Genomic DNA, 24,636 nt, shown 5'->3' with positions numbered 1-24,636 from the left:
CACCGGCCTGGATAGGTGGACATTTTTATTGGCGAGAGTACCTAGGTGCATAATCAGGCCGTAGGACGATCTATCTTGCGTTTTTGCCGCATGGTCCATATTTCTCATTACCTATTTAGGATGACCGTAACATATAAGTTGCCTTAAATAGTTCGCCTATCTGTAATTCATAAGGACGGGTATGGTTCGCCTGTTTGCCTTTATAAGGCTGTGTCCGCCGAGAATGCCCCCCAGGATTATCCATGTCTACTGTCACTCCTTCGTAGGAGCCAGGTACGGTATGGAGCGAATATATTTTCTATGAGAACATAGGTACCTATAATCACTCGCCATTCTTTGAACCAAAAACCGGAAAGTAGGCATTATGGAGGTTTACTTTTGCTTAACCCATATATTACTCATACTTGTCTTTAACCATCCCACTGGTTTTTCTATAAAGCCTCTCTCATCCCCTACCATTTTACTCCTGAAAAAATGGCGAACAGGCACATCACGCATCACACATAGACAAGACCATATTTACTCACTTCCTACTTTTCATCTCGCCTTTCGATCCTAAGCAGCTATGGACAAGTCTTCCCAAGTTGCCTCCAACCGGTAAGCCCTGGGCATGTCCCTTCGCTCTTCTTCCTATACCCATCATACCTCCCCTTCCCTCCCCAGTCCAAGGCTTTGCTGCTACGCCAGCAAGTACGTCGAGTCGTCATACCATCGTCGTCTTCCCACGGGGCGCGGCACCGCTCTCGTCTAAGCCAACCCGAACTAACGTCCCTCTCTCCTTGACCTAGCTCCACCAAATCCGAGAGCGCTAAAGCCAACTCTCAACCCGTCCGCGCCCAACACACCCCTCATGGCATCCTCGCATACATCACTGCCGTTTCGAACGGTGATGCCCCCATCAATACCCTCCTACAGCTCCACGGCCCCGAAGCGGAGCTAGCTGCCAGAAGGGCTAAGGTCAATCGTGAAGTCGAAGGCGCCTTAGCCAAGCTCAACCAGGGGGACAACCAGTACGTTTCGTTTCACTGCAGTCCTATATGGCAACCTTATATCTTCATGCGCTATCTGTCGCATGGCGTCGGGACCCAACCTGTCAATAAACCATAATGTCATGTCCTTTTTCTACCTAACCTATTCCCCGAAGCGGCACGAGACCCTAGTACATGCTGCTTGAACCTGATTGGTTGAGAGGTAACCACCCCATTCCACGATAGGTAATATGCTAACTCTAGCGAATTTTTGATTGGTCAAATTTGAGCAGTCTGCGCTAAGGCCTTCTATCGCTTCGGATGATAAGTTCTGGTCTTAACTTTCAATTGAAAAGATGGGAAATATTCCCATACACCCCATTCCCCCTTCGGAATGGAGGTATGCTAACACCATCACAGGTAAGGTCATTAAGTTTCGCTAAATGGTACGGCGAGATACCATATATAGCTCTGTTTGGATTTATGATAATGGAAGCAAGGCGTCTGGCATAGGATACCAAGGGTCAGGGTTAAGTGAAGACCTATTTTTGTTAAAAGAGAATCATGTACGTATGTATATATGCCGTTTGATGCGCTTGGTATGACGTGACCTGGAAATGAAAACATTAAATTAAATATCAAAAAGTTCATATACAAACCGTGATCGCAGTGCAACGCCGGTCCTATGCAACAATCCATTTTTTTCTCCCTCTATGCCGTTTCCCAGATAAAAGTAAAGACGCGAGCCTTCAGAACGATTCCCCGATTCTTAATACATATGGCAGGTCGCCGCGATCCTCTCTTGTCGCAAGTCGGATGACGGAAGATTGGGAGGCGGACCTAAAACTTGCGCTCGAGGCTTGGCTAGCGGCGTACGGTTTCCTCGTTTGCGCAAAACTTCTCATACTACTTGAGGTGGTAGACTGCGAGGCTCTCCTGCCAAACCTGCTTCTCGGTGTCGTCGGCGCAGTACGGTACTGGTTCCAAGTATTGGCTGAAGAATTGCGGTCCGGTAATGTCGGCCTGCGCGTACGCGAGCGTATGCTGCTTCCGCTGAGGCTAAGGGAACTCGACCCGCTCCGCGCGGGTGTGGTGGGATTAGTGTCCCGAGGGGCATCGTCATCGATGTGTCCATCGCTTTCAGAATAAGTGCCGTTAGGACTATTGGGTTCGTATAAAGAAGCAGTATCCAGAGGTTGCATTGCACGAAGAACCTCGGCAAAGAGATGCATCAGCTGTCGGAAGTGCGCATTGCACATGGGACGAGTGGAGAAGCGGGCACGCTCGTAGCTATCGAGGAACTCAAACGTCTCTTGAGAGCTCAACAGCACACCGATGCTAATGAGATGCATGACGTAGTCCCTCATCGTCATGTTAGAACGACGCTGAAGAAGACCAACAGCGTCTGCATCAAACATTGGGTGATTTGTTGCAGATGTCGAATCCATTGGCGCCTGGGAGACCGCCTGAGAGACTGCTTTAGCTTCAATCAGGTTTGGTAACTCGGAGAGGACTGTGCTATATTGAAGGTTAGGCAAATCGGGCGAGCTTGGTGAACTCCAGCCGTCGTGTTCGATCTCACCCCAGACGGGGTGCAGGGGAGGCAAAGAGATACCCAGTTTTTCTTCTACTGTTGCGGGCGATTTCGACTTGAATAGCTGAAGACACCCTCTCGGTTTTTTCGCATTCCCATCCGCCACGACCCCTTCCTCTGCTACATCTTCTAAAAACGTTGTTCGGGTCGCCGGCGCCACGACCTTTGGGTGCGCGCCCAACGCGATGGCAGCACTGCGACGAAGATCGGCAGCGATGACTTTGCGGACATCTTTAGGGACGTCTCCCTTCTCAACGGGTATCCAGGGCTTGGGTATCGAAGCTAGTACGGTCCGGGTAACATAAAGCCTCAGGATATAAACGAATAGAACAATAAGTACAGTGAGGACGAAGACTATGGCAAGGACGATTAGGTTAATGTATTGACCGGTGGAAAATAAATCCTGGCGGATAAAATCGCCAGGAACGACAAGAAGTAAAGCGGAGAGAAGAAGGCATAATAGAATATAGATGGAAGTGTAGACTATGCGAGAGACAAGGTTAGTGGCGCTCTTCATTATGACGCGCCAGGTATTAGGATCGAGTAAGATAACATTCTTGTGTCGCGCGGCGCAGGGACGGGTGAGGCTCCGGCTATTATGCGACGGGCGACCAAGTTGAAGGAGTGTAATCGAATTTCATATTAACAGACGGGGATTCATGATGATATCAATCAGCCTTAGGCTTTTGGATGCGATTAAGAGTTGTCGGTTATCAGATCCATTGGTGACTGTGGGAGGAAATCCTGGGATGGATAGGGAAGAAGAAAAAGAAGAAAACAAGGAAAAAGAGTGAATAAGGGTGAAGTTGAGATAAAGCGTGGTTGGATTTCATAGGGAGATTAGATTGTATGATGCTATTTGCAGGGGTTACAGGGTATGGTAATGCCGGTCGGGATTTTAGTTTCTCCACTTTTAAACCAGTGACGTTTCATTGGGCGCCTTGTATACCCACTGTTTCATTTTAGTTGCGTCACCTGCAGTAGCTGTCATTTAATTGAATTGACAAAACTATATCAGGATTCAAGAAACTGGCCTAATGAACTTAAGACCAATGAAACCAAACTGATGAGAGGTATCCAGAGCAGAAGCTATTTAACATCGCAGCACCATCACGCCCAATCAGCAACAACATGAAAAGAAAGCAATATTTCCTCATTTTTTTTTTCATCTTCATTAAACAATTTTTATCGTGAAAAGTTGTACGCACAACTACATCCTATTTATTTTGCTTTATTTTATTACACGTAATGCAGCCCAGTCAATTTACCCTCGAGACTCGCCGCCAGCAGCCGCTGCCACTAGCGCACCTGCTGCATCTGCGGCTGAGCCTCTGCCGGACAAGTTGCTGTTGCGGCCCGTCCCGGTCCTTGCGCCGCCGCCCCCTCTTCTTCCTCCGGCGTCTTATTCTTCTTCTCCGCCGCCTCCCTCGCCAATCTCATATCTGCCCGCGTGAGCCTCAGGTCGCTGCTGTACTGCCCAAACGCCGTGATGAGCTCGCTCAGTCCGTCCTTCAATGCGTCCAATAGCTCGTCTACCTCGGGGCACACCCGGTTCTTCCTAAGATCGGTCCAGTGCATTGGTAGCGTATCCTTGAACTTCTCCAGCTTCCTGATCACTGCCGTAAACGTCCGTATGATGGCCGGCACATCCCTTTGGACATTGCCGTATTTGTCCTCTGCCAAGCTCGATACTGCGAGCTTGGATAGAGCGTAGGCGGCGTTTACGTATATGCTGAGTTCGCCGTACGGTTGGCCAAGCACGGTACTAGTCAATCGGCGACTGAATAACTGCTGGAATAACACGCCAACTGTAGGTAAACTCAGGAATCGGAGTGCTATAGTTTGTGCGAACGAGGTAATGCCCTCGGGTGAGAGGGCCTCTTTTTGCTCCTTGGTGAGTAGATGCTCAGTAGCCTCTAACGCTTTCTTCTTCGCTTCCGGCAAGTAGACCTCGGCGGGTGTCTTCCCCGGAGACGTCGCGACGTTAGTAACGAACTTGCCCAAGGAGCTGCGGAAACCTCTCGAACTTGGTACGGGCGCCCAAACGTCATCAGTCTTCGGGGGTGGGACAACTCGGGTCTGTGGTTGAGGAGGTGCCGTAGTAGGCTGTGTAGGAGGCGGAGCTGGTGGCTTTCCGTACTCGTCGATTCTTTGCTCTACCGATCTAATTGTGCCCATGCATGTAGCATAAATCTGTGACCACATTGGGCCGTCCTTGCGGTCGATATCTTCGAATATGCTTCTTCTTCTGATATCAAAGTCCCTTGTGATCAATGCCAATTCCCACATGGCAAAAGCCTATACTGTTAGCGGTATGCTTTAGTAGAAGGGTAAAAAAGAGCAACCTACCGATATGCGTGGCTTTTTGCTTTGTAGTCCATTTAATAGACTGCCGTTAGGGTCCTTCGACTCTGCGCTGAGGGGCTGGCCATTTTTCAGAGGCGCTCGTCCAAGCTGTAACCTGAAAATCATGTCGCCAAAGTACCACATAAGGCACAGCAAAAACCCTGCCCATATTGATCGCGATAACATCCAAATACTCCACGGGGCTTTAGAAGGCGGGATATTGGACTTCGGCAGATTATAGAACAATCGGAAAAAGGACAAAGCCCAGCTCCAGGCAGAGGGTCGGAGGAAATGGTATAGTACGATGTAGTTGGCCAGAGCAACAGCTATCGAGAGCATCCCGGCGCGAACAACGATTATGGGTATCCATTCGGCTAACCGCCCCCAACCGCTCGCTACTTGGGTATTTTCTTCTCCTTCGCGTTTCGGCTTCACCATTCCTAGAAGCATTCGGTCATAATCCATGGACACGTGGATAACACCCTGAACGACCCCTAGGATGATAATATTCACGGTATAGAACAATGCTCGCTCGTTTAGCCGCGCGCGATCCCCGCTGTAGTAGGTGATCCAACCGAGGTTTGCACTGGTTGGGATCGAGATCAAGTATATTTGGCTGAACAGCCATGCGGAGATAGCAAAGGTGATTATCGTCTCTATCGTGGCGAAAGAAAATGCATAACGACGGAAGGTGTCGAAGGGTGAATTAGCCGTCCGAATACCGATATGGGCATGAGCAATCCGCAAGATGATGATGGGGAGGATGCAGCCAAATATAGCTAAGGTACGAATACCTGCGGGCCCAAATGGAAACCATGGCCATAGAACTGATGATAATATATGTTAGGCATCTAGGTGGTATAGTAAGAAGATAGTAGTGAAATGTCACGTACGGTTATCCCAGGTGGTTAGCAAGAAGTTTTCAACATAAGCCAGCCCTAGCAGGACCCCGGTAGTCGAAGCAAATCGTCTCTGGAGGGCAGGCTGGAGGAAGTCTTTGTAAGGCGCTCGGCGCGCAATCGTGGGAGGCATCTTCGCACCTGTAAGGAAAAAGAAATATTCAGATCAACGCATGGTCTGGGGTTCGACAATTAAAAGATGCAATAATGCGTATGTGGATATTCTCGTGTGAATCTTGGCTCAGAAGAAAGGAATGTTTAGGTTTGAGCACTGTTGCTCTGTTGGAAAGGCTCGTTACCTATCGGAGGACTGAAAGTAAATAAAAAATAGAAAAAACTTATAGAGCTCCAGCTTCTTTTGACCCACTAAGAATGTTGTTGCTTTTAGGACCCAGGCGTCATCTGCCCCAATTGCATTAGTTGAGCGCACTAGCCACAGTATGTAGGTACCTGCTGCATGAGCGGCAGATATGTACCATTATGATGTACAAGTACATCATGCAGCACTAGCATTACCTACTTAGTGCTAACTGACGTAAGCAAACGTATGCGCAACTCTGCATCTAACTAAGGTGAGTCCCCAATTCGGTTGCCTTATGCCGTGACCTGCACTTGTAACCTGCGCAATCTGTTGCAGGTGATCCTAATTGACATCAACTCTTTTTCCTCGCCTTCCACTGTTTGTGTCATTACAAGGCGCTATCTAAGCAATCACGATCCTTCAAGGACAGGCACCTAACTTAATCTCTCTCTCTCTTTCTTTTAATTAAATTCATTAAGGATTTCCTTTATCGCATCTTTGTCGCTCTCTCTCTCGAATCCAGAATCGTCCAGCCATGTCTTTCGATCAGTTATCGTCAATAGAATCCGGCAGCGGGGCTGGCCGTCGCCAGAATAATGGCGCCTACTCGGATGACCCGGAGTTCTCTCGATTATCCCAAGGCCTTATGAACAAGCTGTTTCATCTGCAGGGCAATATCTCCAAGCTTAAGTCGGATATCGGCCTCCTCGGTACTCGTCGGGATAATCCACGATTGCGCGAGCGGGTCCACGCCGTAATTGAAGAGTCTACGGAACAGTTCAAGGAGGTTGGTGAAGGCATCAAGAAGATTCAGACGTGGGAAGAACCTACTGTAAGTAACAAGATGACGTATTTCGCATTCTCTATTCAATGCGACGGACGTCTAATTTTTCTTTGCCTTACAACAGCCCACCCAGAAGTATTCGCAACAGAAGTTGTCGCGCGAGTTCAAAGCTGCCCTCAGCGAATTCCAAAACCTTCAACGTACCGCCCTCGAGAAACAACGAGCCTCTGTCAGCGCAGCCAAAGCGGCACTCGACCATGATGCATCTGGCCAAGGTGCCCCGTTTGACGCCGCCGGCGAGCAATTACAGCTTCAGCAGCAAGAACAGGTGCACCTAGCTCCTCAGGACGAAGTCGATTTCCAAGAGGCCCTAATTACCGAACGGGAGCAAGAGATCCGCCAGATAGAAGAAGGTGTTGGCGACCTCAACGTGCTGTTCCAGCAAGTAGCGCAAATCGTCAGCGAGCAGGGCGAGGTGCTGGAAACGATTGAGAGTAATGCGGTTAACATCCGCGACGATACTCGCGGTGCCGACTATGAGTTGAGAAGCGCTGCAAGATATCAGAAGAACGCTCGAAGCAAAGCATGCTGCTTGCTACTAATTCTAGCCGTAATTATGGCCATCGTCCTTTTGGCTGTATTCTTAGGATAAGCCAAACCTTGTAGCCATTTTGCAGTGTATGAGCGATATCTGGAGGCGTTTCGGAGTTAGCCTGGGCCAATTCCAATTTCTTATTACTTAGTTGTATCAGGGCTGTGTTGACGATGGCTGATAAGAGTCTGCCATCTCTTGGGGTAACTTAGAGGTTTCTATTCCCTCCTTTGCGGTTCACGGGTTACATGTAACCATATTATTTACGAATATAGCTTCGGTATTTGTAGTTATCTATATTTGGCGTCAACCAACACTTGGACTCCCAAGACACGGGACTCTTTCATATAGTCTTAGGTAATTACAAACACATTACCCGCTGATTGTATGAATTGGCTTTTTTTTTTTCACAACCAATGCCTGGTTAATCTGCAGCTTTTACTTCTTTTTCAACTCTTCTTGGTCGGATGACAGCAGTTTCAACACCCAGAGCCCTTGGAACAACTTTCGTGTCGATCGGCATAAACTTTGCCAAGACTTTGCTTGTAATTGTTTGCGTGCCGGCAGTCGATAACCAGTAAAGGTGAAGAGCCGCCGGAAGGTCTGCGGTCATAGGTCCTATGAGTGAGCATAGGACGATGAGAATTCGACGTAACCTGCGTTGCCTCGTTATCGCCGGGGTCTCAACTATAAACTTATCTTCAGGGTTGAGCCCAGCTAGCTGTCGCAGCCCCGCTTGGGATTTAGGAAGCATGTTCCAAACCAGCAAAGATGAAAGCGCCACGGGGAGAATGTGATATGGGTCGGGAACGGACAGGTCGGGAAACCATAGACAGCCTTCGAATGCGATGCTCGGGTCTGGTAGATTCTTTATGTGCTCGGCTGCCGTAGCAGCCTGGTCAGCAGCTGCGGTTGTAACATCTAAGGGAGATATAGCAGCTTCTACATCGCCTGGTGTATTTGAAGCCGTAGCATCATCTTCGGCCCTGCCCAGAATCAGATGCCCTAGAAGTCCTCTCGGACCGCCACAAATCCATCTAACACTCTCGACACCTAAGAGCCAGAAAGGTAGACCGAGGATGTTGGAATATAGTTTCCAGTCTTGTAAACCGACCGTGCGGTATATCCTTTTTGCTAACTTTTTATGCCTTGCTAATGTCTCCTTACGCTCATGCGATGGTTTAACCCTTTCTCGCCTCAAATCCCGTGCGATACGCCCAGTCCATCCCATAAGAACCGGGGTGAATCTGGCTCGGCGGTAGTTGATCCTGTGTATATAGACATTGAAAGGAACCCTAAAAGCGAGGCTGATTCCGACTGCCACGATAGGAATTGATAGGAACCATGGTATGTGTGTAAGACCGTGGAAAGCGAGTATGGCATCCTCAGCTGTTTGTATCACACTTGCAGCGACTGGTTGAAAATGAAACGACCTCACACCTGGTTGATGTTTGAACGAATAGAGCGAAACTCGATTATAATATGTTGGTCGTAGTTGAGCTTTACTCGTTGGCAGGAGACCAAAGGGCTTAGTTAGCCGAATGGCATGAGTCCAATGGATCGAGCTCATCGTAGATTATATTGAGCCTGTACTCATGTATGAAAGAAGAAGGTATAAATTTATAGGAAAAGAGTCATAAATTAAATAATATCCAAGCCATTGAACCTTTCAAACAAACACTGGATATAAAATCATATTTGAAAATTTTGATGAATTGCCTCCTTGGGGACTAATTAGAAATTATGAATGCACTGTCTGGCATTGATGCTCTTGGAGGATATACTACTTATAAGAGGTATGCACCTTGTACCTACAACATATCGCATCTTCAATGCTGAATTTAGCGATAAGATAAAAGTAGTAGCTCTATCGATAAAGGAGGTAGGAAGGTGGGATGACAACAGGTAGGTTGGTCACACGCCGAATTACGTACAAGTACCTAACTTGATGTACTACTAACGAAAGTGCATACGTACCTCTTTATGCATTGTATGTAACAAGGTTGCCTGATAAAATAATAAAATAATAAAAATAGTAAAATAAATTCAAGACTGCAACTTACCACACCAAACGTCAACACCTACTCCCTAGATCATATATCCATGGGTCAACTGGACTGCTTCTGGCCCAGTCCGACCAGGCCAGACCAGTGTTCTCTTTCTGACACGTGTGCCTAAACTTATAAAACGACATATCTTTAATAATATTTCTTTCGCTAAGTCTTAGGCAAATGTCAGATTTCACTTCCAGCTCAAGCTGTTCTGTTCCTTCTAAAGACGCACCCTACTCCTTCGGCATGGAGTCCAAGACTCTCGCTTTTACGGCAATCGCCATCGCCTGCACTCCTTTCGCCGCCTTGGTATTCTGGAATTTCATCCTTCCCTTACTATGCCGCATATTTGCCTTGACAGTCGGATCCGCCTTCGGTTGGTGTTTGAGAAAGAGTTCCGAAGGTCGCCGTTCCATACTTATCCGTACCACGGCCGAAAGCGAAGCCAGATTTAGGGAAGCCAAAGCTCAAGGGAAAGAAGGCAATGCTAGTAGCGACGACGAGAGCTGGGAGAATATCGATGGGTCTGTAGCTGGAACGTCCGGAAATGGGGAGAAAGGCGACCGAGATTGGGATGGCATAGTCGGTTTCTTCCACCCATTCTGCAATGCTGGAGGAGGTGGCGAACGAGTTTTATGGGCTGCGGTTCGAGCTACTCAGAAAAGATGGCCTAACGCCAAGATTGTCGTATATACGGGCGACCACGAGGTTATAAAAGACAAAATGCTCTCTCGGGTCAAGGTTTGCAGCTTCTATCTCATAGTGAACTTACTAAAAAAGTTGCTAATAGCGCTATAGAATACTTTCAGTATCGACATTCACCCGCCTACGATCCACTTCATATACCTAACCACTCGACACTGGGTTTTGTCTTCTACATGGCCGCATATGACGTTGCTAGGACAGTCAGTCGGTTCTTTAATCATGGGGTTAGACGCTTTCTCTCTCCTAGTTCCGGATATATTTGTGGACACTATGGGTTACGCTTTCGTACTTGGCCTGAGCAAGATCCTCTTCCCAACTATGCCGACCGCTGCATACGTGCATTATCCTACCATATCCACAGATATGCTTGACTCGCTCGACCCCAAAACAGCAGTTGGAAATCAGGGTGTCAATGCTGGCAAGGGGGTCGGCGTTAAAGGTGCTCTCAAGAAGCACTATTGGAAGATATTCGCCGCTATTTACTCGTGGATGGGTGCTTCTGTCGATGTTGTCATGACCAATTCCTCCTGGACGCAAGGTCATATTGAGTCATTATGGGGCCCGCGCCGAAACCGGAGAGGAAAGAAGCACCCCATTGCTGTGGTGTACCCCCCATGCGCCGTGAATGAGATCGAACGAGCTGTGGAAATATCCGAAGAGAGCGAGAAGAGACGTCAGAAGTACTTGGTGTACATCGCTCAGTTTCGACCAGAAAAGAACCACCAGCTCATCCTTCAATCTTTTGCCGAATTTGTCAAGACCGGAACTCCCGCGGCAAAGGAAGCTAAGTTGGTTCTCCTAGGTAGTGTTAGGGGCGACGACGATTCCAAGCGGGTGTATACGCTTCGTCTGCTAGTCAACGAATTGCAGATCAAAGACCAGGTAATATTCCAGCTCGACGCTCCCTGGTCTGAGATCCTCCAATGGCTTGGCAAGGCCTTCGTAGGAGTGAATGGCATGTGGAACGAGCACTTCGGCATTGGCGTGGTCGAGTACCTCGCGGCAGGCCTCATTTCGGTCGTACATAACAGCGGTGGCCCTAAGCTAGACATTGTCGTTGACGTTGACGGTCAACCCACAGGTATTTGAATTATAGTATAGTATTTACCACACTAGATCTTCTGGCTAACAAAATTCGCTTAGGTTTCCACGCTTCGACAACGTCCGAGTTCGCCGACGGTTTCGAGAAGGCGCTCTCGCATCCGGACCCTCTCTCCGTTAGGCGCAGAGCGCGCTTGTCGTCTAAACGTTTCACGGAAGAAGAGTTCGCCAAGAAATGGCTCTCTGAGCTGGAGAAGCTCGTCGCCATGAAACTGTAAAAACAAAAGCCAAAAAAAGAGAGGAACATATTTCATTTTATGCATAACTATTACTCTCTACCTGTTATCTTAGGTTCCTAAGCCCAATTCCCCTCTCAACCACGACACTGCCATTACCACTACCATCAACACCCCGTTCCTACTTCGCAGATAGATAGACTTACATCCGATACCCCCCATGATTATCAAACGCAGGGAAGCGGGCTCGGAGTTTGCATTACCTCGTTGGTTGTTTGTTTTCTTGTTCCATTTACATCCATTGGGATGCGTTAGATTGCCGTGCTCCGTTGCGTTGGTGGCGAGGGCGGATGAGATGCGGAGAGGATACGATACCATGACTTGGGTTAGGTGAGTTGAGTAGAAACGAAACGGAGTCCGTATTACTAGTAACATAGACCTAATGGAATATATCCTTATTCACGTATCCCCTCGACGTATCGGTTTTATTATGAGTATTATATTAATAGTAGGTTGAAGACGTAATAACTCAAAAATCTACCTAGCTCCTATACTATCTAAACAATGCCAGTAGTAAATATTTATGTACTAGACCCCTAGATACCTTAGGTACCTAAGTAGGTAACTAAGGCAAGGCAATTCTATCAAAAAACACTTATGTATAACCCGCGTAGGTACCTCTAATGCACCTCGCCGAATAAGTACCTGAAGTAACCGAGGTAGGTTAAGTAGGTACCTGGTAGGTAGGTAGGTAGTATCTACCAAGTCAACCCAGCACTACTCCCCTGCCTCGTCTCGCCCGCGGCCTCGAACGCGCCATCCCTCCCGACGCTGATGGCCTGGACGGCGCTGAACCCCTCGCGCACCCACGTCACGTTGTGGCCCCTCTCCAGCATGCCGGCGACCGTCGCGTTGTCGAACGTGTACTCGAACTCGACCCGGTTCGGCATCAGCTGGTCGTGGAAGCGGGGGACGGCGACGGCGCGGCCCACGGGGAGACCCCGCTCCAGCATGTGCCAGAGCACTTGGGTCGTCGAGCTGATGATGCGGGAGCCGCCGGCGGCGCCGACGACGGCTGCGAGGGAGCGGGAGTTGGAGTTGGAGTGGTCAAGCCACTCGGCGATGACGGGGGTGATGGAAGATAAGGGCCGCTTGCCCGGGCGGATGTAGTTCGCGGGGCTGGGGGCGTAGCCGAACTCGTTGCGGACGCCGGGGATGGAGAAGTCGTTCATCTCGTCGTTGAGGACGACGCCCGTCTCGGGGACCATGAGCTGGCTGCCGAAGAGCAGGTTGACGGTGGTGGTGGAGGAGACGGCGGCGCCGGAGGCGTCGGCCGTCGAGATGTGCGACGTGCCGTGGCTCTCGGGCACGTAGACGCGCGGCGGGTCGTAGTTCTCGATGGGCTGCGTCCTGTCGTCGCGGATGCGACGCCGGATGGACTCGGCGTGCGCGTCGTCCAGCATCGCCGCTTCGAGCCGCGGCATGCCGGAGACGAAGGCCGGGTCGCCGAGGGCTTGGTGGGCGCCGTAGGCGAAGCGCATCGACTCGTCGAAGCGGTGGAGGGTAAGTTCAGGGTCGGCGGCTATGTCAGCTACGTCGTAGCCCTCCATCGTCTTGAGCGTGCTGAGGCAGACGGCGCCGCTGCTAGGTACGCCCGACGAGAAGAGCTTGAAGCCGCGATACGAGATGCTGATGGGCTCGCGGACGATGGCCTCGTAGTTAGCCAGGTCCTGCATGGTCATGGTGCCATTGTACTTCTGGATGTACTTGATCGTTGCCTCGGCTGGATGAGGTCAAAATAATGCTGTTATTGAGAGACGAGGGAAATATGACGAACCCATTGGACCAGTATAGAACACGTCGGCACCATGTTCAGCTATTTGTTCTAGGGTTCTTGATTAAAGGTTAGCAAACGCAGCAAGTGTTCGTTTATCCTTATGGATAGACCGGCGGTTTTCTTACTTTGCATAGCGTTTCCTCGTCATAGTATCACCTAACTTGACCAGAACCCCTAGAAATATTGTTAGCCGACATCGCCGTTATGAAATATATTGGTTACGAAAATATATGGATTGGCAGCTCTCACCATTCGGGGCGAAGTCTTGGGCCCACGAGGGATCTTCGACAAGGAAGTTCCGATCGCTCATTTCAAGGCCGAACTCCATGTAGCGTATCAGATCCTCGGAGACGGGAAACCCGTGGCGCGCTACGGAGGCTGCCGGTAGCACAACGGACTTCCACGGCAGTAAGCCGAATTTCTTATGCGCGTGCTCGAGACCTCGCAGCTCGCCCGGTACACCTACGGAAAGCCCACCGTGCACGCTGCCCATGACATTACCGTGAAACATATCCTCAAAAGCCGCACTGGGGGCGGATTCGCGGTAATCGATGACGGTGTAGTTGCCGTTGCTGTCCCGGATGAGACTGAATCCACCGCCGCCGATGCCCGAATGGTACATGCCGACGACACCGACACATAGCTGAGTTCCGACAAAGGCGTCTATGGCGTTTCCCTACATATGAATTATGAGCGGTCTAGTGATGGAATTTAAGCCAATTGACAGTACTTACGCCTTGGTCGAGGAGATCAATGCCTATTTGACTACATATTTTGCTTTCAGAAGCGACAGCGCCGCGTTTTCCCGATGTGGATTGTTGTTGCAACACGACTTGACCGTTCTGCTGCCATTGCGAGGGCGCTGCAGCTGAAGGGGTAACAGCTAAAAGTAACAGCAGAAGAGTCTGCGGGAGCGCTTTGGGGTTTTCTTTGGGTATAAATCAGTTAGTTACTGAATAACTGGATGATAAGAAATTATGCGAATGCAACTCAAAAATGGTCTACTCACTCATCTCGCAAAGTCTTTACGGATGTTGTAATTGGAACTCAGTATGTTGCAATCGTCCCAATGGGTTTTGTCTGTGTCTTACACTGGCTACGCTAACGGCGCAGCATATCATACACCGGGGTTCGTGTACTCTTACCTGATAGAGACAATACCTATTGTAGAATTATGATGAAATCAATGTAAAGAATGAGAATGCGGATGAGAATGTTAAAATAATACAGATGAATAATGATAATGATAATGATGATTATGATTATGATTAGATTAGGAAGTTAAAAGAACGACGCTCACAACGATGCTAGCGTACCCGTCAGGTATCTTGTTACAAAGTCAAAGATTATAAAGCGAGAGATAAGCAGCCCAACAAGCTTAATAGTAATAGTAATAGTTATATGATACTTTAGGCCCCACCACGCTACCACGTAGCAGCGTGCAGCTCAGACTTACATAAATGTCGTGATTTATTATACCCGGACGGGTTGTCCACTTGTCCAATAATAATATAATTTCACTTGATATCTCTATCTATAACATATATTCAACTAAATTGTAACTACACGTTTTATTTAGCCTATTGTTTCTTTGTGTCGTTTGAAACAACAAAAATTCATAGCCAAGTACTCAACTTAGGGTAATAAACCAGGTACCCCGAGCTAGATGCACTTGACACTTGTACCTTAATTAGTAGTACCTCATTTAGGGGGCTACCCCTTGTTTTACCGCCTTTGGATTTGTAATTCTCACACAGGAAGCTTTCCGGAGTCACCGAATCGCGTATCTTTAGTCGCGTGCGGGTAACTTCTTCCTAGCTTCATTATTTGGAAGCTAATCGTTAGATCATGAAAGACTATAAAGTTTTTTACAACCCTTCAACCGAAATGAACTTCAAGAGTTTAGAGCTTATAGTTAAAGCCTTATAAAAGAAATGGTTATATTTATTCGATGCGGGTAGTGCGCATTTACGTTGACATTATTAGTTTAGGTAGGTAGTTTAGGACGTTGTGACTTTTAAGTTGTGAAGTGTTGCTTATGGCATGTATCGAAGCATATGAGAAGACTCATATCAGTGTTAAACACAATTACAAACAGGCTACGCCAATGGATGTACTACGGCAGTATAAGTTGGAAACCTCGTTTACAATGCATTCAGTATGACTATCATATCAAAATATATATGGTTATATCTGAGACATACAATACATAACAGGTATCACAAGGCGGGAATTAGTACGTCATTTCTGCTGTGTGACGTCGAGGAGGATATAAGAAGGGTGTTGTGTCTAGCCGAAATTCAGTAGATATCAATCTATAATATATTTTTGGAAGTTCCTAATTTCCACTTAAACGAAAACAAGTCCTGTCTTTCAAAGCAAGCAAATCATCGTAATTGCATATCATGTGTTTCGGAGTAAGTGGTAGAATCATGTATTCATCATTATTGGATTGTACCTAGGTAGGAATGGTCACGGCTAACAAAGTCTCCATTAGAAAAGTCAAGCAAAAGCTCACCGCTCATGGAAGAGGTGAAGGAACTCACGGCGGCAGTCATGGCGGACACCATAAAACGCATGACGGATATCATGAAGGAAATCACGAAGGGAATCAGAACGACGCCATACTGGCAGGGCAACAGGCACAAATGGACCCGGTACTTCAGGGCATTAGATAGTCTACCTTGTGTAGTTTTACACTAGGACTTTAGTTGATGACCAGATGAGTTTAGGTAGTTTTAAAATAAAGCCATGTGGGATTTATATGGATATCATATTGAAGCAGCGAAGTTGTATAGTCTGGGTTATGACGTACCTAGGAACTGATTGTATTGTGCCTAATTGTACTTTCATATGAACCTCTCTCCGTCCTTAAGAGGGTGGGGCCCATGCATGGACCAAGGTACCTCCTAATCGCGATAAGCTGCAGCCTGCAGGACCCAAGTGCCCCTGTGTGGCGCTACTTAGGTACCTCTTAGTACATTCCCATCCAGTAGAAAATTGTCAATTTACAATTCCAGTATTTTTTTTTTCTTAAGCCTCCCCTCTGTTCAACCATAAACCAAAGGGGGATTTTGACTGAGGAAACTATTGTATCAATGCGCTTCAGCATAACAGTAAGGCCGCGATTAATTCTGAGAACTAGGATTTCACTCCATCCCGTCTCGGTCTCATCAGAGTTTTCGCCTCAGTCTCTTGCCTTCAACTCACGCACTCGCTTGTTTGAAGTTGGAAGAGGCTTACGTCTTGTGCATAATTCTGCAGAGAGAAAAGCCAAAGCAGCTGTCCAAGAGGACACTGACAGAATTTTAAGTGCTGCTGAGGTTAAGCGCATGATATTAGGATCCGACTTGCAAGCACCAGTTCGATTAAAGGCAAAAAAGGCCAAAATGAGTGACCAGCAACAGAAGCCTAAACCCAATAGCGGGAAAAGGCCGCTAAGCCAGGAGAAGTCTAAGCAGGCGATGAAAGGGAAGGGAAAGAAGCTTCGAAAGAGGGAAAAGGCGATGGAGTCCGGCTCTGTCGAGGATGTCCTGCGGATTGACGTACAGAATCTCATCGTGTCTCTCAACCAGGATAATGATGGCGTGGCAGAAGGAGAGAATGCCGCCCCAGAATTAGAAACTGAAAATCTGCCAGAGCCGGGCACCGAGATCGATGTTAAAGTGGTCGAGCTTTCATCAACCGGAGACGGTCTGGCCTTACATGAAGGCTCTAAGCGAGTATATGTCGTGCCCTTCTCCATACCAGGCGACACCGTCAAGGTGAAGATATTTCGCCACGTGCTGGACGAGAGCTACTCCATAGCGGATTTTATCTCTGTCGTAACTCCGTCAGAGCTTCGCGACGACAGTCGCATCGGATGCAAGTACTTTGGAAAGTGCTCCGGCTGCCAATTCCAGATGATGGACTACAGCGAGCAGTTAAAACATAAGAAGCGCATCGTGGAGAAGGCCTTCCGCCATTTCTCCCAGCTACCTCCTGAGCTTATCCCCGCTATTCAGGACACCATCGGCAGTCCGCTCCAGTACGGTTACCGGACTAAACTAACGCCACACTTTGATGGTCCCCCCTCCTGGCGTAAAAATAGAGAGCCCTTCACGAGTCGTCCCCCTATCGGCTTTATGCTCAAGGGCACACATCAGACATTAGATATCGAGGACTGCCCTATTGGCACTGACGTTGTCCGTCTCGGTATGAAAAACGAGCGCGCACGCATGGAGGTGGAGTATGGCAATTACACGCGAGGCGCTACAATTCTTCTACGCGAAAGCACAAGGCGTATTCCGAAGAACGAAAGTAGACCTTCATCTTCACCAAAAGCCAGGTCGAAATCGCCGTCACCCCTACCACCCGACAACGCCGCCGTCAAAGTGGAAACAGAGTCGTACACGGACGTAAAGACCTGCGTGACGAGTAACACAGCTACGTCGACGGAATACGTCGGCCCTTACGTCTTCTACAACCCAGCCGGGTCCTTCTTCCAGAACAACAATTCCATCCTCCCCGTCTTCACCGACTATGTCCGGCAACACATCCTCCCTCCCCCCTCCTCCCCTTCCTCTTCTCCTTCTTCCTCCCAACCAATCAAATATCTCGTCGACGCCTACTCCGGCTCCGGGCTCTTCACCATAACCCTGTCGTCCCTCTTCAGCGGCGGCAGCGTCGGCATCGACATCAGCGACGCCTCCATCAAGTACGCGACCGAGAACGCCGCGGCCAACGACCTGCCGCTCTCGCGCGTGCGGTTCATCGCCGCCGACGCCAAGGACCTGTTCACGCCCGCCATCCGCAGGGCGTACCCCGGCGACCAGACCGCCGTCGTCATCGACCCTCCCAGGAAGGGCTGCGATCAGGACTTCCTGAGCCAGCTGCTGCGCTTCGCGCCCCGCCGCGTCGTGTACGTCAGTTGCAACGTGCATACGCAGGCGCGCGATATAGGCGTTCTCGTGAGGGGCCTGGAGGGAGAAGGGTCCAAGGGCACGAGGTACTCGATCGAGAGTATCCGCGGGTTCGACTTCTTCCCGCAGACGGGACATGTTGAGGGCGTTGCTGTGCTGAATCGGGTGGATGAGTAGGGTTTGAAAATGGAAATGGAAATGTGAGGGTAAACTCCCTACCTGGTACCTAACCTACCTAACTTAACCTATATACCTATGCATATGATGAAGAATAGAACGGCTGTAGTACCTATGGAATGGCTTCAATGATACGTCCACTATATTACATAGTAAGAGATACATACCCAAAGCAACAATGTCTACTACGCTACGCTAGTTACATGGAATGTCATTACACAAGAAGGGATTATCCCTCAGATATAAACGTCGGCAAATATGTAGTTATCACAAAGGATGCGAAGTTTTAAGACGTGGACTTTTATAAAATATTGCATTGATTGCACTAGACGAAGACAGTAGTAAAACCGCAATAATTCCCAAATTGAATGTTTCTGCCCTCGACAATAACAATGATATAATTCAATTATTCCAAGCATACACGAACAACGCAGCTCCAATTGCAATAAACCAACTAACAACCCCCCCCCTCTCCGCCTTGTCGGTCTTCTCAGTCCTACTGCTCAAGCAGAATCTTGAGAGCCTGAACAGTGACTTCAACGACCTCAGCCCTTCGACTAGTCTTCGCGCACCCCTTCAAAACCTCGACCCCGTTCTTATCCCGGATCGCCTCGCGCGCCATCTTCCCGGCCTCCCCCTCGCACGCGACCATGTTGAACACGACGAACGCGCCCCGATGCCGCAGGTCCTCGCTCTGCTCGCCGCATAGACCTAGAACGACGTCCACCCCGCGCGGCCTCTTCACAATCCCCGTAACGATGGCGTCGTACGCCGTGAGAGCAGCCAAGGCGCCACCGGCGGCGCTCCGCGTCCCCTCGTCCTCCGCGTCCGCAAGAGCAAGTAAAACGTGTAGTCGATTAGCAGCTTGTGGGTTATCCGCCGCGTACTGAGCGACGCCTTCGACGGACTGCATCAGGTTGCACACCAGTTCCACAGCAGCCTTGGATACCCGATTATTGGACGACAGCATCAGCTCTTCGATCTCGGGCCACGCGTTACGGATGATCGTCACCCGGGTGTCGTCGTCGGTAGAGGCTAAATTGGTCAGCGCCATCAGCGCTTCGAACGTCGGCAGGAGATCTCGAGTTTCGGCTGCGGGGTCGGGCGTAAGTATGTAAATGAGGGGCCTAATCGCCGAGTTCTGCGGACGGGCGCGGGTGCCGCCGAACACGAGAGCTGGGTTGGTGCTGATAAGTATACGAGCGAGTGCTTGGGCTGCTGTTCGTTTGGCTTGAGACTCGGTATCTGGCAGGGCTGACACGGCGGCGATAAGCAAATTAACGGCTCCCTGCTGCGCGAGTTGACCTCGCAAGCTGGTTGTAACTGATAATGCATAAATGATTGATACAATAAGGTTGAGCGAAGCGACAGAACCGTGTCTGCTATGCGTTACCAGGACCGGTACGATTCCGGCTTCAAAAACATTTTTACATCGCTCCGAAACATGGTCGTCGTCGTTCAACGGGTTTGGCGCTGCTAATTTTCCGGCAGCGTTCGCGTAGGCCTTTAGCTGGGTCATCTTCTTTTCTTCCTCGGACTGTACTGGTTGATAACGGGTTAGATTAACAAAAATACTCAGGGCTCCATATGTAAGCGGCGACTTTGCTGGGGCATCGCTTAAAACCTTGACGAGAGCCTTGAGGAGCTCTTTGTTTTGCGCGACCTCCTCCTTAATTCCGGGCTGGATTGTTGCGTAAGCTAACCCCTCTACTGAATGTCGCTTGCCTTGCTCTGGGTCCTTCAAAATCATGGTACTAAACATCTTGGACAGGTCTTCGATACTGGTGTTCGCTTGTTGTATTCTACCTTCGGATCCTTCCGTCGTCTCTCCTGCCGACGACGGCACTGCCTGAAGCGTCCAGGTCAGCCCAGCTCAATTCCTCGCGGAATCAATTATCTCCACCGAAGATATTCGTACTGAGGTGGTATTGTGAGCGGGAGCTTCAGGGTGCCTACTTTCAATTTTGTCAAGATAACCGCGGCTAGGTTTTGTACCGCTGAGGAGTGTCTTCTCATAGCAATCGAACCTTCTGACACCTGAATCTCAGGGTCTGCCGTATACATAGCCTTAGCCAACTCATCCGGATCTTGGTCGACAACCTCTTCTAACCAGTCGGTGCAATACTTCCGGATCGCCTCACGACATTGCTGGTTCATGGAAGCGACGTTAAGCATTTCTAGGCATGCTGTCTCGACTTTTCTGCTCTTCCATTTTCGTCGCATCAAAGGATCCAAGGTGGCCAAGAAGCCTTCGCTGAGGAATATGTCAGCCGTTACGTCTGGAGCGATAGAGAATACAGCGGCTGCGACGCAAAAAGCGACGATATAGTCGTCATAAGTTCCTCTCTGAACTCTATCGAAGAAGAATTTGCGTAGAGCGTCCTTCCCATTGACTCCGGCGGCTTTTAGGTAGGCCGAGGCAGTCAAGACGGCGTGGCTACGGACGGACTCCGCTTGCCTCATGTCTAGATAGCCGAGTATGGTGTCGACACAAACATCATCAATTACATCGCAGATAGATTGCTTCTTGTTGTTGTCGTTGGCGTCGTCGTTTAGCATTTTTGTAAGACGGTCAAGTTCGCGACAAGTATCTTCGTCTTCCTGGCCACCTTCCATAAGTCGGGCAAGTATGAGCTGTGTCTGTTCTACATTGCTGAGTTTGGCCATCTCCTCACGTTTAGAAGCGAGGTCAACAGTTGATTCGTCCATCGTATTTCACGAGCTGATATGATATTATTTATGACTAAAGCTTTTCGAAGGGAGTGCGTTAGGAGTTGATGCTGATAATGCGAAGGGGAAAAAAAACCAAAAAAGAGGGAAATGAGAGGGATTATGACGGCCTTTATTTATGTACTTGTAGCCTTGACGGAACGACGGAACTAGGGTGAAGTATGGTGGTGTGCTGAGGGGCTTATGCCTCGTCGACAGTAAAATGGCTGATTTTTTTGGGTGCTCGAGTGCTTGGGTAGTATTCTTATTTCTTGGGTAGTAGCTTAACGTATAAGGGTCGACTGAGCTTCAGTGAGAGGCTTTGATTCGAAGTTTTGGTACCAAAGCTTCGATACAAGGCTTTGTCTGATCCAAGTTTTGAGGAAATAGTTAATGGTTAAAGCCTTAAGGTGACGACGCTAAGACGTTGATTTGATAATGTATATCGTGCAAAGTTTTAAACGAAGAAAATAAAGTTTTCGTCGGCTAGGAACGCTTTATCATGGGCTTGGTCATAGACATGAGTAATGGGTTTGATGCTGGGCTTGTGACGATGTGACGAATATGAAAGCGGTTTAGGGTACAAAGAAAAAAAAAGAGAAAATAAAAAACGATATAATACACGTACCTCTCCTCACCTATGTAGGTACCTAACCTAAGGTAAGCTTGTGATCAGACAAGGTCCCAAGACTTAGCTATGATTCGTGGTGGCAAGTATAACCGCGAAGGATCTTGGCTTAGTTTTAAATTCCAGCCTAGAGGAAAGTTGAAGCTACAGGTAGCTGTTTCAAGGTTTTGTTGAAAATGGTGAAAATTGGTACTCACATGAACTAAAATAGATGGGGGGTGTCAGTTCCAACTGCAACTTAATCTATCCAAACCTACCAGAGAAGTATTATACTATGTTAGGTACATGAGGCAAAAGCGTAGAACCGCTGGGGAGGAAGCGAGACGGCTAGACTGGTCTGTTTTGGGGTACCTATGCAACATACCGCGGGTAATATGTTCGCATATACATAAGCGTAGACCATCAATACCCAAGATGGAAAACGTGGGGTATAAAGACTTACACAGCTTATTTACCTAGGTAGGTATGGATATAACTGTCGCTTTTAGGAGGACATAAGATGTGTCCGGCGCAATGCGAAACAAGAATGAGTCAGATGGGATGTTTGAGAATTAACACAGAGAGCATAATAATAACTCGGACGTTAAGAACTTATGTTAGGTTGTCGTATTAGAAAAGTTGTTGATATTTGATATTTCACCGGGACGAAGTGGAAATTCAAATCGACCTACTATGTAAAAGGTGCTTCGTTTGACACTGAAATAACCCCGCTAAAGGTTTGTAGACGGACCTAGGCAAGAGACGCCAATAAGGTTTATCAGAGGATGGTTTGTGCCTGATAAAGTGGCTGCAGGGGTTCCGTAAGATCTGCTCAACAATGACGTCTACATGTACCTAGGTAACTCTAAGATAGCTGTTGACGTACCTAGGTACCCTTACGTAAGTACGTATTTTTAGTCATGTGAGCTTCCAGAGGTATCCGGGCTCTGTGATATCTTCCCCGGCTTGGCACGGCATTGAAACGCAGGCGCGTGCTGTGGTACAGCTTTGAGTGGGTCTGGCATGCCGCGCAAGGTGAGCTCGGTGAAGATACATGTAACCAGGTTAGGCAACACTAGCTGCTGCTCTCAGCTCTTATCGATTCGTTATCAACAATCATCATGTCAGTCCGGAAATTCAATGCTTATCCTATCGATACTCACCTTCTCCATACCTAACAATTCCAATTGAAGTATTGAGCAACACCACTATCATTATTAATTACCTACTGATGAATCCCCATTCAACTTATAAAAATCAAACCTGAGAATCAAAAAGCTTACCTGTCTGACAAGAAAAAAGATAATAAAAGTCCACCTCCGTAAAAGAAAGAGGCCCGTGAGCCCCTTTCTAGGTACTTACTTATTCTCATGCCGTAAAGGCTCTCCTTCCCCGGAGATCAGTTGAAACAACAAAGACGGCACGATGAACCGCATCGACGCCTCCGCTCACTACAGCGAGCCAGCTTCTACCGCCAGCCAAATACCTTCTCTCCTCACCATCGTAGTCGACACGAACCCGCGCGCCTGGGCCGCTATCGCCGACCTCCTTCCCATCTCCAAAGCCCTAGCCAACCTGCTCGTCTTCGTCAACGCTCACCTCGCATTCGGCAACGACAACCATGTCGCTATACTCGCGGCGCACCCAAACCGCGCCGTCTGGCTGTACCCCAAGTCCCCCAACCCCGACTTCCGGGCCGCGCCCTCGCGCGCTAACGGTGACGTCGATATGCCCGACGTCGACGGGCGACAGCAGGACGGCGGTGTCTCGGCAGAACTCGGCGGTTCCGCGAACAAGTTCCCTTTGTTCGCCCAGATCGAGACCTCCATCCTGACTTCCCTCCGCTCCCTCATCGACAGCACCTCGCCTTCCGACCTCAACCCCACCACCCTCGTATCCGGCGCCCTCACCCTGGCCCTCTCTTACATCAACAAGATGCGCCATGCCCTCGAGCCGGCCAAGACGTCCTCCGACCCCGCGAACCCGACCTCCACAGCCATGGCCAGTAGCGGCGGCGGCGGCTCCTCCCCCTCTCCCGCCGACGCGGGCGCCGCGACCCTGCACTCGCGCATCCTGGTCCTCTCGGTCTCGGACTCGGAGCCCGCGCAGTACATCCCGACGATGAACGCCGTCTTCGCGGCCTCGCACGCGCGCATCCCCGTCGACACGCTCTCGCTGTACGGCGCCCCCACCTTCCTGCAGCAGGCGGCCTTTATCACGGGCGGCACCTTCCTGTCCGCCGCCGGCAACCCGCGCGGCCTGCTCTCGTACCTCATGTTCGGCTTCCTCGCCGACGCCGACGCCCGCCGGGCCCTCGTCACCCCGACCCAGGACTCCGTCGACTTCCGCGCCGCCTGCTTCTGCCACCGCAACGTCGTCGACACCGGCTTCGTCTGCAGCATCTGCCTCAGCATCTTCTGCGCCGTGCCCGACGGCGCCGAGTGCCTGACCTGCGGCACCAAGCTCGCCCTCGGCAGCTACGGCGCGAAGCCCGCCGTCGCCCCGCGCAAGAAGAAGAAGAGGAAGATTCGCGCTAATGGTACGGGGGCTAGCGAGGACACGGCCAGTGCTACAGGGACACCTGTTCCTACATAGTGAAGGAGGGGAGAGGGGAGGGGAGAGGAGAGGGATCGAGAGTCTTATCTATTGTACCAATACCCAAATCATCATCGTCGTCGTCTTTACATGGAAAACCGGTCTGGTTATATCAGTGGGGTTGGAGTTTGCATACAAGGAGTTATGTCAGGCATGGAATAAAAAAAATCACGAATTCAGAAGCATTAGGTATAGTGATGAGACAGTCAACTTGGGCGTGCTTTGAATTTCTAGATCTCATATAGTCTATGCTTCCCAAGTGATTTGTTTGCTCTGTCTCTATTATCCATGCA

At 49.3% G+C, this 24,636-nt stretch overlaps 9 protein-coding genes across 9 annotated transcripts; 4 read left to right on the top strand and 5 right to left on the bottom strand.

The window, feature by feature from the left end:
• Positions 1 to 1,555: 1,555 nt before the first annotated feature.
• On the bottom strand, positions 1,556 to 3,420 carry F4812DRAFT_167805 (uncharacterized protein). Its single transcript, XM_047929896.1, has one exon. The coding sequence runs from the start codon at positions 3,077 to 3,079 to the stop codon at positions 1,718 to 1,720; it is 1,362 nt and encodes a 453-aa protein (XP_047793464.1). The 5' UTR covers positions 3,080 to 3,420; the 3' UTR covers positions 1,556 to 1,717.
• Positions 3,421 to 3,571: 151 nt separating this feature from the next.
• On the bottom strand, positions 3,572 to 6,124 carry F4812DRAFT_412933 (nucleoporin protein Ndc1-Nup). The gene is made up of 3 exons (XM_047932743.1): positions 5,802 to 6,124; positions 4,912 to 5,735; positions 3,572 to 4,860 (listed from the first exon to the last, which is right to left on the bottom strand). The coding sequence occupies exons 1-3, from the start codon at positions 5,938 to 5,940 to the stop codon at positions 3,862 to 3,864; spliced, it is 1,962 nt and encodes a 653-aa protein (XP_047793463.1). The 5' UTR covers positions 5,941 to 6,124; the 3' UTR covers positions 3,572 to 3,861.
• A 519-nt stretch (positions 6,125 to 6,643) lies between these two features.
• Positions 6,644 to 7,544, top strand: F4812DRAFT_455258 (t-SNARE; the record flags this gene model as incomplete). The annotated part of the gene is made up of 2 exons (XM_047936794.1): positions 6,644 to 6,940; positions 7,017 to 7,544. 2 exons carry the CDS (start codon positions 6,644 to 6,646, stop codon positions 7,542 to 7,544), a joined length of 825 nt encoding a protein of 274 aa, XP_047793462.1.
• A 25-nt stretch (positions 7,545 to 7,569) lies between these two features.
• Positions 7,570 to 9,136, bottom strand: F4812DRAFT_167780 (uncharacterized protein). Its single transcript, XM_047929894.1, has one exon. It carries the CDS (start codon positions 9,052 to 9,054, stop codon positions 7,909 to 7,911), a length of 1,146 nt encoding a protein of 381 aa, XP_047793461.1. The 5' UTR covers positions 9,055 to 9,136; the 3' UTR covers positions 7,570 to 7,908.
• Positions 9,137 to 9,457: 321 nt separating this feature from the next.
• Positions 9,458 to 11,981, top strand: F4812DRAFT_412931 (glycosyltransferase family 4 protein). The gene is made up of 3 exons (XM_047932742.1): positions 9,458 to 10,276; positions 10,334 to 11,321; positions 11,384 to 11,981. Exons 1-3 carry the CDS (start codon positions 9,716 to 9,718, stop codon positions 11,557 to 11,559), a joined length of 1,725 nt encoding a protein of 574 aa, XP_047793460.1. The 5' UTR covers positions 9,458 to 9,715; the 3' UTR covers positions 11,560 to 11,981.
• A 294-nt stretch (positions 11,982 to 12,275) lies between these two features.
• Positions 12,276 to 15,933, bottom strand: F4812DRAFT_467349 (gamma-glutamyltranspeptidase; the record flags this gene model as incomplete). The annotated part of the gene is made up of 6 exons (XM_047938643.1): positions 12,276 to 13,300; positions 13,355 to 13,410; positions 13,480 to 13,528; positions 13,604 to 14,030; positions 14,089 to 14,282; positions 15,873 to 15,933. The coding sequence occupies 6 exons, from the start codon at positions 15,931 to 15,933 to the stop codon at positions 12,276 to 12,278; spliced, it is 1,812 nt and encodes a 603-aa protein (XP_047793459.1).
• Positions 15,934 to 16,818: 885 nt separating this feature from the next.
• Positions 16,819 to 18,432, top strand: F4812DRAFT_449381 (S-adenosyl-L-methionine-dependent methyltransferase; the record flags this gene model as incomplete). The annotated part of the gene is made up of 1 exon (XM_047935969.1): positions 16,819 to 18,432. The coding sequence occupies one exon, from the start codon at positions 16,819 to 16,821 to the stop codon at positions 18,430 to 18,432; it is 1,614 nt and encodes a 537-aa protein (XP_047793458.1).
• Positions 18,433 to 18,716: 284 nt separating this feature from the next.
• F4812DRAFT_412922 (ARM repeat-containing protein) lies at positions 18,717 to 21,716 on the bottom strand. Its single transcript, XM_047932741.1, has 2 exons — positions 20,389 to 21,716; positions 18,717 to 20,281 (listed from the first exon to the last, which is right to left on the bottom strand). The coding sequence occupies exons 1-2, from the start codon at positions 21,139 to 21,141 to the stop codon at positions 18,929 to 18,931; spliced, it is 2,106 nt and encodes a 701-aa protein (XP_047793457.1). The 5' UTR covers positions 21,142 to 21,716; the 3' UTR covers positions 18,717 to 18,928.
• Positions 21,717 to 22,858: 1,142 nt separating this feature from the next.
• F4812DRAFT_412914 (transcription factor Tfb4) lies at positions 22,859 to 24,577 on the top strand. Its single transcript, XM_047932740.1, has one exon. The coding sequence runs from the start codon at positions 23,174 to 23,176 to the stop codon at positions 24,341 to 24,343; it is 1,170 nt and encodes a 389-aa protein (XP_047793456.1). The 5' UTR covers positions 22,859 to 23,173; the 3' UTR covers positions 24,344 to 24,577.
• The last annotated feature ends 59 nt before the right edge of the window (positions 24,578 to 24,636 follow it).

The sequence above is a fragment of the Daldinia caldariorum genome (assembly GCF_022478825.1).
Source record: "Daldinia caldariorum strain CBS 122874 unplaced genomic scaffold F4812scaffold_2, whole genome shotgun sequence".
Lineage (NCBI taxonomy): Eukaryota > Fungi > Ascomycota > Sordariomycetes > Xylariales > Hypoxylaceae > Daldinia > Daldinia caldariorum.
The sequence above is the reverse complement of the archived record's forward strand: the minus strand, read 5'-3'. Positions and strand labels throughout refer to the sequence as shown.